General features: G+C 34.8%; 1 protein-coding gene across 2 annotated transcripts; it reads right to left on the reverse strand.

The window, feature by feature from the left end:
• Nucleotides 1–673: 673 nt before the first annotated feature.
• LOC137807292 (uncharacterized) lies at nt 674–11,875 on the reverse strand. 2 transcript variants are annotated; one of them, XM_068607873.1, is made up of 8 exons: nt 11,521–11,875; nt 11,193–11,278; nt 8,092–8,159; nt 6,878–6,950; nt 2,093–2,208; nt 1,911–2,015; nt 1,532–1,631; nt 674–988 (listed from the first exon to the last, which is right to left on the reverse strand). In XM_068607873.1, exons 1-8 carry the CDS (start codon nt 11,858–11,860, stop codon nt 812–814), a joined length of 1,065 nt encoding a protein of 354 aa, XP_068463974.1. In that variant the 5' UTR covers nt 11,861–11,875; the 3' UTR covers nt 674–811. The 2 variants fall into 2 exon arrangements, with proteins under 2 accessions (XP_068463974.1, XP_068463975.1); XM_068607874.1 differs by having other exon boundaries at nt 11,193–11,427; nt 11,521–11,659.
• Between the last annotated feature and the right edge of the window lie 372 nt (nt 11,876–12,247).

Here is a 12,247-nt window from a genome sequence, read left to right on the forward strand (position 1 = left end):
AAACTAAAAAGAATTGATAATAAGTTATATATATTTTTAATCAATTTAATGGAACTTAGTTTCTCTACCGTATCAAAGGAAATCAAAATTATCTTTTAACAGTTTCTAAATACTGTGTACATCAGTGATACGATCTAAAAAATAATATCACAATTATTTTTTGGGATGGGAAGGTAATTTAATTGCATCAAAAAGATATAAATGAATCTTCGTTAAACCGAATAAACTAAAACAATCCTTTTCAAACCGCGCCAGAAAATACACAGTTTTAGAAATGTTGTTGAACTGTGTTGTAAGCTTTCATTTGGAATGTAAGTGAAAAAGATTGCTAGAAGAAAAGAGACGATTCCCATTGATGAAAGAAAATGAAGACAAAGGAGTGAGGAGACAAATTTTAATACTGGGTTTGAAAGGGAGTTCTTCGAATTGAACTCGAGAATGATATAGTTCAAAACCATGTAATAAAAGTAGACTGAATTACTAAACGACTGAAAATCATCCAAAAGTTTAACTCCATTCAATGTGCCTCATGATTGACTAATACTTTATGAACAACTCCAGTCTTCATATTTAGTATTCTAAAAACACAAATTAAGAAATGAGTTAACAAAAAGTTTTAATTAAAAATAAACCGCATGAAACTATGGTAATAGCTCATTTATAACACTTCCTCTGAAAAAATTATTTGCTTCTTTTAATCAATGTTAACATTCAAAATGAATGGTGAGTGACCGGAAAACAGATATTTAAACTATAGGAAAAGTTATATTGAATGAAAGCTATTTCTTGTACCCGGTGAAACCGAACTACACTATGTTACACGGATTAGAAGAATAACCATGACAAATACACATGTCATCACAAACATCACAAGCCATGTTAAGCAAGAAGTCTTGGAGCTCTCCGAGTAGATTGCCGTTGCTCGCACATTGGCACGACCAGTGCTTGCCAAACTATGCTCAATGGCCTTCTCAGTAGAATCAAGTATCTGCAAGCCAGCCACAATCAATTCATTAGCCCTAAACCACCATCTACATTTCAAACTCCCCATCTGAGACTCTTATCAACCAAAAAACAAGGTTATGAATCAAGACTATTCAATCAACATTTTAACATGCCCTCAGTGGTTGTAGAAGTAATATTACAGCACCGCTATAGCCATATGCCGCAATACAAAAATAAATCTAAGACGAACTTTCAAGAAGACGAAAACTAGATTAATGTAATAATATAACCACCATACAAAGAATACCCCAATCCTAAGAATCGGACTGCCTTTGATTTCATATATATTCATCGGGGGGATAGAAAACATCAGAGTATGCGGAATGGTGCATCTATATTGTAACTCACTCCTATCAAGATCACCTCCGAAGAGATATATTTTAATTGTAAAACAATAAGATAAAACTTCATAGGATACAAAAGAAGATTTGCTTGTAATTAACTTTGCCCTGGATAACATTAGTTAGCATCACCATCTTGTACAACCGTTTAGCCCTGGTATTGAATGAAAATATAAGAATCGAACCTTTTCAGTATTTTGCAGGGACTGGCTCATCATAAGACTACTCTCTTTGAGTTGTTTTGCCAACACCACCATCTCATCAGTCAAATCTTCTTGAAGCATTCTAGAGTATAAAACATGCTGAGGGCTCGTCAATGATGACCAAATAAACTACCAAATTAAGCCAGTAGAGTACGGTAACAGGCAGTTACTAATGATGTGACAATTGACATTAATATATCAGTGCTTGACCTGAAGAAAATATACTTTGTTGTTGTTGTGGACAACTTAGCTTTACATAAGAACACAAGGTTTGCAAGTTTTCGGCTCTTCACCAAAGCAGTACAGAGTCTATTGACCCACCACTACATAAACTTTAAATAACAACGCCACTAAACAGTACCTGTGCTTTTCAATGTGTGCATGTGCACTAGCATCCAATTTGACAGGTGATGCATTGTCAGTCTCAGCAAGCTCGTGTGCTCTTTCTTCTGTACTTGATGTGGGTCTGTCCAATGAATCAGATCAGCAACAGTAAAACAGCCTACAAAATATGCATAGTAAGAAAGGCAAACTATAGCTTACACAGGCCTTCTTCTCAACCCAGAAGAAAGGGGTGACAGATTTTTTTCCTCAATTTCAGAAGGGTTTCCTTCAACAAAACTCCTTTCAAAATCTTTCTCGGATACTTGTGGGTCATTCTGGGTTAAAAAAACATCTGTGGTTAAATGAAAATTGCCTATTTGGTCAAAACTAAAAATACAGACAAGGAAAAACAAAAAAGGAACAATTTTTTTATGGCTTCATGATGCATTCCAACAAAGTCACAAAAAGTCAAGCCCTTGTGAGGAGCAACTTTAGAGATGTCCATATGAGGTGTGCCAAGAGAAGTATCAAGAGTGGTATCAGTATGACATTGTTCCTGAATGAAAGGGACAAAGATGACTCAAGAGATTCAAAAGACTCAGCTTCTATAGAACTCTCCCCCTAAAAACGCATTTCATTAAAAGTGACATCCATAGAGGTAAAAAACTTGACTTGGAGATATCTCTTTTTATTAGAAGCATAAGTAATGAATATGCATTTTACCAGCTCTAGGATCTAACTTCCCACAAAACTAACTATGAATATGGAAAAATTGAACTCATCCAAACTATGAAGACTGGAGAGAAAAGAAACAAATTGAAAGGAAGACATAGACTCAATGGGACTAAGGTCATCTAGAACTCGGGAGGGTAATCGGTTGAAAAGATAGGAAGCAGTGAGGCTAGCCACCCCTAATAAGAATTAGGGAAATACATTTGGAAGAGAAGTGTCAGTCTCACTTCAAGAAGATGCCTATTTTTCTTTCAACAATGTCATTTTGTTATGGTGTATCCAAACATTTGAATTCATGAACAATACCATTTTCCAAAAGGAATTTAGACATGTAATGATTTTCATATTTCCTCCCATTATAAGAACGCAATCGTTTAATTGACTTTCCAAATTGTGTTTTTATAATACGGAAGAATTTGACAAATAAGGTAAAAACTTCAGATTGCTTGTTCATGAGTAAAATCCATGTGACACGATTACAATCATCAGTAAAAGTGGCAAACCATTAACACCAAAAACACTAGAGTTTGAAAACATCAGAATGAATCAAATCAAAAGGATGAACACTCTTTTATTACTACGAGGAGTGCTTTGGAACTTGGCATACATCACATTTAAATGACTTAACAAACTCTAGAAAATAAAGGAAACATAGACATTAGAACAAAAAAAGATGGAAGTCCTAAACGACAGTGGAGAAGCCAAATTTGGCGAGACTCAAAAGTAGTGCAAGACTGGTGATAAAAGGTAGTAGTTTGTCCATTGATGCTATCCTTGGTTCCCAAGTTGTCAAGGAAATACAATCCTCCGTGTTCCCTAACCTTTCATAATGAGTGGGAAAAGTTACAAAACAATTAGGTCATTAGTAAGTTTTTGAACGAAAATAAGGTGATTAGAAAGCTTGGGAACATGAAGGACATCTTTAAGGCTGAGAAATGGCAAAAGAGAAATATTACCACATCCAATTATTGAGATACGAGTTCCAATGACAATAGTAATGTGGTTTCCAAAAAGATAAACATATGATGTTAAAAGATGTAAATGGGGTCATATGATTTGTCACGGCACAGTCTAGAACCCAACAATCCTAACATAAAGTTTTAAAAACATTAAAAAATGAATTGGAATTGTTACCAATCATGCTTAGAAAGCAAGTACCAAAAGGTGGCTTCCTTATAGAATCCATGAGAGATTTTAGACATTCAATTTCAGCACGTAGTGCAAGCATTCCTTCTTCAATTGAAGAGAATGAAGAAGTCTTGCTAGAATTTTCAAAATATGAATTTGCTTGATAGGTCTTTCTTGAGGGCTGACCTTTTAGTTCTACGAGACAATTGAGAGTTTTCTCCTTTCCATGTAGCTTGAAGCAAGCCTCCTTAGTAGTGAGTGCACCAATGACCTTCATTATATTTTAAGTTGATTTTAATGTTTTTGGGATTTGAAGTCCCAAGTTTGCAAGCCTTACCAGAGAAGATGGCAACTCATTTAGTGGATGCCTCATTCATCACGACCATTCGACGAGTTTCCTCACCTCAGACAATGTAGAAATCTTCGGAAAGAGAAGGGAGTTTTTCCTTCCAATGACTTTGTGCCCCCTAAAAGGGTCATATTCGGGATTCAATCCTGAAAAAAACTTAAAATTCCAGGATCGTTCAACGAATTGAGCAAGTTGACAGCATCCCTAGTAATTTCAAGCCTCAAATTTTGATATTGGTCCAACTCAATCCACAGACCCCCAAATTTTTAAATTTTGATATTATGTTCTAACTCATAGATGTAGAGATATCATGTCATATGGAATAAGTATTTACAAAGTCGTCCCAAGTTTCAGAAGCATAAGAGTAGAACATATAATTTCTACTAATTTTTGTAGTCATGGATCCTCGTTGCCATGTAATAATCGTCAAAATTTGGAAATTTAGGTTATTTGGAGATATAGCCTCTCCTTCAATATGGTTTAACCTACTCGTATCCTTTAATATTCGTTTGATAAGAGCCCGCTGGAGATAAATTCAACCATTAAGGTGGATATCATCAAGCATGTGCGGAAGATCAACATTACTTAGTGAAGTTGTCATGCCAAGAAATAAAGGATTTCCTCAACCCCCTCCTATTAAACAAATAACAATTGAAAAAAAGATAGGTTGAAGAAAAAAGCAGTGAACAGTGTTGTCATGAACAAAACAATGACAAATCTAGAACCACCCCCTCCAGACGACTTTGGCGACACAGGAATTGTTGCTGCCACACCGAAACTTCATGACGTGTGAGAACTCACTTCAAGTGGAAGAAGACGCGTGAGAAAGCACATGGCAGCTCTGATTGTGACCCAACTATAGGGATAGACAAGGACAACAAATCTCCTAGTGAGATTGTCGGTCTGATTGGAGGCTTCGACAACGGCAACGGCAATGGAAATGATACTGACAAAGTTGGTTCTAGGAAACACAAGTTGGGTGCACTTCAAGCAAACTCAATCAATGTTGTGAAACTCGTAACTTGAAAGAGGATCGGAAAGGGAATGAAAACTCGTAACTCAAGGATCGTAACTCGACTCAGAAGAGTTACTACTATCATAACATAATTAAAAATAGATTCATAATCCATAAAGGTCCAAATACATAACATAATTAAAAATAAATTCATGATAATGTTTAATACATATAACTATAAAATGAAATAAGAGAGAGGTATATAAAATCTCAACCCACAAAGACAAACAGCAGCAAATGAAATAAGAAAGAGGGGGAGGCACGAGCGGTGGAGAGGAGAGGCACGAGCAATGGTGACGGAGAATCACAGAGCTGCGGATTTTGTGCAACACTTTTGGGCCTCATGGGCTCGTTTTTAAGTGTTTTTTCTTTTTATTTAATGGGTCGAGTCACAGATCGGAGAGACTCAAAGATTCTCCGATCCGACCCATGACTCGCCAGATCGCTCTGATCCACGGCCAGTTTTCGATCCTAAATGCAATCCAGTACATTTTGCTCTCAAAAAAATCGCAAGATCGACAATCCTACAATCTAGATCGCGATTTTAACAACATTGACCTCAATAATCAAAGGAAATAGGTGCATTTCACGCAACCCTAAAAAGGAACCATAGCTAAGACCATAAAGAAATGCAGAAGCAAAGGCCCCAAGATCGAGTGCTCTGATACGAACTAGAAAAGAATTAATATGATTAAGACAAGATTTAAATCAATTCATTAATTTGAAACAATACATCAACCACTATATATAGAGAACTCTAACCCTAAAATAAAGATTACAAACAAATCTCTAGAATCTTCTAATACCACACTTCATATCCTAATGTAACTTATTAACTATATTTTTGTCTAAAATCAACACAAATGTTTATTCACTTTGTTGAATCTCACATGACAAAAGATTTACTTTATTCGAGGTTTTCACCTTCAACAAAGGGTTTTTCTTGCTACAACTAAGCATGTGCTTGGTTCTCCAATACCAAATTCAGAATCCCTCTCTTTGCATTCTTTCCCATGAATATAATTAGATTTTCGTCTTACATCAACCTCTACATTTTAAATTTTAGTGCATAATTGTAAAGTGGTGTCCACAATAAAATGTCCATCTCCTACCACTATCTACCTACTTAGCCTTAACCAAGCAGATCCTTACCCTTATGTTTATAGGATTGACATACCTTGCGACTTTAAGTACTCTATTTATCTTAATTTTTAGTGTACAACTTAAATTTTATGCCATAAAAGTAAATATTGACGACTCAAACTTAACAATACCGATGACTTATTACAATAAACACATGTGTTACTATGGAATTTGTTTCCTACATCGAGGCAATTACCTTTGTAGAGCCAACAAACATAGGGAATGCAACAATGCTTTGAATTATGTATTAGTTGAGTTACTTACTGATCAAAATGTGGGACTTCTTAGTTTGGCTTAAAAATTAGTTTAAATTTTAGCACATTCTTCGAAGTTTCATCTTTTTCTTCAACAAATACCCACCATTCAGTCTAGTTCTACTATCCCACAACATAATTGGAAACAAGACTGGTGTATTAGTTCTTTAAAAACAGGTTTAAACAAATGAAATATTAGCCATTTCACTAGATCCTGTAAAAAAAATTAAATCCATAAATTCCCCCTTTAACAAAGTTGTTTGTAGTTAGATGTAAGATCAGATTGAGTAAATAGAGAAACCTTAACTTATTAGTCATTTGGCTTAAAGATCTTTTTCACACTTTAACATCTCTCCAGGATACGTTAATTTATAAACACATACCACATGGTTAACCAATTTGGAAGCAATGGCTTCAACCTTCTCTGAGTATTCATTCAACGTAGCCTTTGAAATCCTGCATTAGGAGAGCACACATACACACAAATGAATGCACACACTTAAAAAGTAAAGGGCATATAATAGCTTTAATTTACTTACAAGTTAGAAAAGAGAACATATTGGACTATCTAGGGTCGGAAGAAGATGAAAAAAATAATCAACAAAGTTAGCTTTTAAGGAAATAAAATATAATTTAATATTTTCTGAGCAAACATTTTACTGAGTTAGTTTTTGGTTAATTCAGTCCAGCCAGCTGGCACGTGACAACTGGCTGCAACTCTCCATAACTATTTTGGTTCCTTGTAGGCTTAGTAGTTAGTTCAGTCCAGCCAGCTATATAATCTTTGTTGTAACAGAATTCTAAATGAAATGAGAAATGAAATTTTCTTGCTTCAATTATCTCCTTCTTTCTCTTCCCAGTAAACTCTAACAATTTATACAAATCCTAGATTTTATCAAAGACTTAGAAGATGGGAACGTATAGCTTAAGTTCAAAGTGAGTAATATTTTAGAGAGAATTTGTTGTGAATTATAAAGTAACTCCACTCTGTTATTCCATGATCTGCTGAACCTATATTTATCCTTTGAATATAAGGATAAGTATTGGGGTAGTCTCCTATTATGTTAGGTATGCTATTGGACTGGGCTTATACATTGCTCAATACTAGTTCTTCACCTAGTATATTAGCATGAATAAAAGTCTTAGAATATTTACATTACAGCATCACTCTTCTCCCTTTTCTCTTTCCATTTAATTCCTAACATTTCAATAAGTATTAGTAGTTTCTAGCATTCAACTCTTTAAACCCAAACAACACCCATTATAAAGAAAAATCCTAGCGTACTTAATAGTAGCATATCTTGATTCAAAAATTGGGGTGGCCATATGATGTTCAGATTGTGTTTAGGGTAAAGTATATCTAATTTTTTCTTTTACCATTTTCTATTCTATGAAACTTACAAACTTTGGGGCAGCCACCTTCCCCAACCCCATCCCCCAATCCTATGAAGACCCACATGCACCACTCACAGTATATTAAAAGTAAGGGTAAGATTTCAAAGAATAAAAATTGCCCCATGATTGTGTTGTGATATTATATAGTTTCACTTATAACTCCATGACATCTACGAAATGGTGAATAAAGAGACAATGATACCTTGGTAAGCCCTCGGGTGTCTTTTCTTCAGCCAACTGTTCCAATTGTTCACGTAAAGTAGCAACATACTGTAGAATGTCAAAATCAACAAATGATTAAGTTTGTGTTCTAGAGTTAAAAAATGACTAAGTAAAACATATAGGTCAAGAAAATTAGAAAAATATTATAGACATAATGTTGTTAATGTTGAAATGTAATGTTATTTTATTAATATTACCCTTTGAGTGTACTCAGGCTTAGGGTTAGGGCTTTAGGCAAGTGTCCTGCCTCCTTTTGTATCCTATATATTCACATCAATAAGAAACACAATCGTATAAAAAGATATACATTATTTTTCAAGTTGGTATCAGAGCAAGCGATACTCTATCTTCTTCATTATCTTTGTTGCCTCCACACCATCGTTGTTTTGAAAAAATAGTCAGGGTTAGGTGTGCCTTGAGGAGTGCAATCCATTTGCGGTGGTTGTGCAACCAACCGATCATCCACATGTCGTAATGCGCCAATCTATGCGCTTCCATTTGTGGCAGGCATCCTCCACATGTCGCCTTGCCGTTGTTAGAACCTCTCAATAACACCTATGTCTAACTCACTGAACTCTTCTGTCTTTGTTTATGACTTTAGTTTTCTGTTTCAACGCACCTTTGTGTTGGGTCGCATGGTCTCTCTTATTTGTTCTCAGTTTTGGTCACTTCTCTAAGATGGCTTCAATAGGTTATGCTTCTTTCTTTTCAGCTACTCCAATTATTACAAGTGCAAGGCTCAATTGGAAGAATTATTCGTCTTGATCTGCATTCATGGAATTATGGTTCCTTGGTCAAGGATACAATGACCACTTTAAAACCAAACTCAACTCTATTTCTGATGCAGACAAATCCCAGTGGCAAAAGATTCACTTCCAACTATATTTCATGGCAATCACTTGAACATGATGTTTTTGAAATACTCCGATCCTTCAAAACATGTTTCTCTTTTTGGAACAATGCACACAAAAATTTTGCTAATGATATCCAACATCTCTTTGATGCAACTCAAAGAGTAACTTCCCTCAAACAAACCAACCATTATATGGTTTCTCATATGGCAAAGGCTAGGGCTATAGAATTGAAAAGATTAATAGTGACACTCAATAGAAGAACTTATGTAGTCTTGATTATGAGAAGCCTACATTCAAACTTTGATCATGCCGTGATCAAATTCTAGCTCGTGATCAAATCTCTTCTATCAATGGTTTAATTACTAGACTCATTTGTGTGCCTAACCTAATGATAGATGACAATCAACCTGAAGTTATTGAAACTTCTGCATTGGCAGTCTCTTGTAGAAAGGAGAAGGTCAAAACATACAAGGAGGACGTGGTGGAAGAAGTGGACATCCTCAATGTTCATATTGCAAGAGAAGGGGTCATACCTAAGAAAATTGTTATTCCTTGCATGGTTTTCCAAACAAAGCAACTCAGTTGGGTAAATCTGAAAAATCAGAATCTAAAATTCTTTATGAAGAGAACCAAGAATTATTTAGGTACAACGTAAATCAATTAATCAATCAAGGTGAATCCTCTTCAATGCCAAGTGTGTCAACTGCAAGCATTTCTCGTGAAAGGTCATAGTCCATGGATTCTTGATTCAGGTACTTCAAACCATATGTCTAGTAACATTTAGTGGAAAGAAATAGATGAAATTTATTTCTGAGATATCTTACAAATGTGATTACAGTCTCTATTTATAGACTGTTTTACAACCTAATTAAAGAAATAAATAATAGGCAATGAAAGCCAGAAATAATGAGTGTTTAAAGCTGTACAAATCAAATAAAATAAAATCACTAACAAATCTGTCCTAATAAATGTAAAATGGAATCTGCACTTAATTATAACATAATTCTCCTAATTATGCAACACATTTCTTCCTTTTCCTCCATTTCTTACCCCAAAATTCCTCATCTTGTTACTGTTGCCAATGGATCCAAAGTGGCATCTCAAGGAGTTGGCCAATTTCTTTATCCCCTTCACTAAATTTAAATTTAGTCTTATTCATTCCTCATTGTCCTTTCAATTTAAGTTCTTTGAGGCAATTGACTCGGGGTTTAAACTAATCAATGATCTAACAGTTAATTCTTTTTATTACACAGGAAGATGGTACGGGTCGCCAATAGCCAAGGGATACACTTATATTTATGGTCTTAACTATTGTGATACTTTTTTTCTTATGGCTAAGATCAACATTGTTCTCCTTTTTCTTGCTATGGCTGTCATTCGCCACTAGCCTCTTCACCAACTTGGCATAAAGAATTCTTGGAGGAGGAAATTTACATGGAGCAACATCTTTGGTTTGTTGCTCAGGAAGAGTTCAGTTTAGATTGTAAATTACATCAGCCTCTCTACGGCTTGAAGCAATCAGCTCAAGTTTGGTTTACTAAATTTAGTCATTGTGCAAACTTTTGGATTGAAACAAAGTGAGACAGATCATTTATTGTTTTATTGTCATACTTCAGAAAAGTGTGTTTATCATATGGTCTATATTGATGGTATTGCTATTACAACAAATGATATCCCTAGAATTGCTCAATTAAGACATCTAAATATTTTATTGGTATTGAAGTGACACAATCAAAAGAATGTGTCATCGTTTCACAAAGAAAATATGTTCTTGATATTTTGGAGGAGACATGTTTGACAAATTGCAAGCATGTTGATAGTCCTATGCACTCAAATCAGAAGTTAATGAGCGACCAAGGTGAACTTTTCTCAAACCTAGAGAGATACAAAAGATCAGTGGAAAAACTCATTTATGTCACTATAACAAGACCTGATCTAGATTTAACAAATGACTAAATAAAACATATAGGTCAATAAAAATTAGAAAATATTATAGACATAATGTCGTTAATGTTATTTTAATAATATTTTCTTTTGAGTGTACTCAACCTTAGGGTTAGAGTTTTAGGCAAGTGTCTTACCTCCTTTTGTATCCTTTGTATCCTATACATTCACATCAATAGGAAACACACTAGTATAAGAATATATACAATGTTTTTTCATCCAACCTATTTGTTCAAGTGTTAACTCTAAAATTAATAATGAAAAAACATATCTTCAGACTTACATGCACAAGTTTTGCCTGGTTTTGCTGCTGAGGTGCAGCCGCAAGCAACCTCCTTAAGTTTACTTCTGTTTTATTGATTCCCATACCTATAGTGTTTAGAAATTATATGAATTATCTATAAATTAAACATCATTAGCCAAACAAACAAAGGTAACAATGTATGACTGAAAATAATTAGCACTTATCAGTAAAGCTTATCCGATCAAGCTACCCAAATTAAACACAGCCAAAAACCCTAAATATCAATGAAACCATTTCAATAAGTTTAAAGATGAGAAATAAGTTTTGATTCTAAACATGGGCATTCCAAAACATACTCAATACTTACCAGAATAAGCTTTCCGAAACAAGCAACCCCACGCTTTCCTCTCTCTCTCTCTTGTTCTTTTTCCTCTCAAAGATTGTGGTAGAAAACGGAGGTGCAGTGGAGAAGAAGAAGAAGAAGACACAGTGGCAACAATGACTAAAGTAATGGCAAGTGCAGGTAATAATAATGGGACTTCTTCTTCCTGCACCCTACATTTTTCTTCCTGCACCCGCATAATTTTGTAAATTCCAAAACTGGCCTTTACCTTGTTTCGAAAGCAACTTGTTGATTTTCGGATTGTTGAATCCGGAAGTTTAATTTTTGTTACGGATTGATGGATCCAGAAGATTACCGGATTCATCAATCCGGAATATTTATGAATTTTTCAATCTGGAATGCAAAAAAATAAATGCGAATTTTTTATTCCGTAAAATTACCGAATTGCATTGTCTGGAAGAAGAAAGAGTAGTGTGGATTTTATGTGTATTTTGGGGTTTTTAAAAAATAATAGGGATATTATTGTCTTTGCATTACATTATGGGGTGCAGGAAGAAAAATGTAGGGGTGCAGGAAGAAACTGCCTAATAATGGAGGAAGAAAAAAGCCAATTTGACTCGGGTTGGGCCTGGAAAATTCAACCCAACCTACATTTTGGGTGCTGCCATATGCGTAGAAATTTACCAAATCAAACAGTTATAGCAGTATATATTTGATAAATGCTTTGTTTTTTATCTACCATATGCCTAGA

This window comes from Phaseolus vulgaris, chromosome 3 (genome assembly GCF_000499845.2).
Source record: "Phaseolus vulgaris cultivar G19833 chromosome 3, P. vulgaris v2.0, whole genome shotgun sequence".
Classification (NCBI taxonomy): domain Eukaryota; kingdom Viridiplantae; phylum Streptophyta; class Magnoliopsida; order Fabales; family Fabaceae; genus Phaseolus; species Phaseolus vulgaris.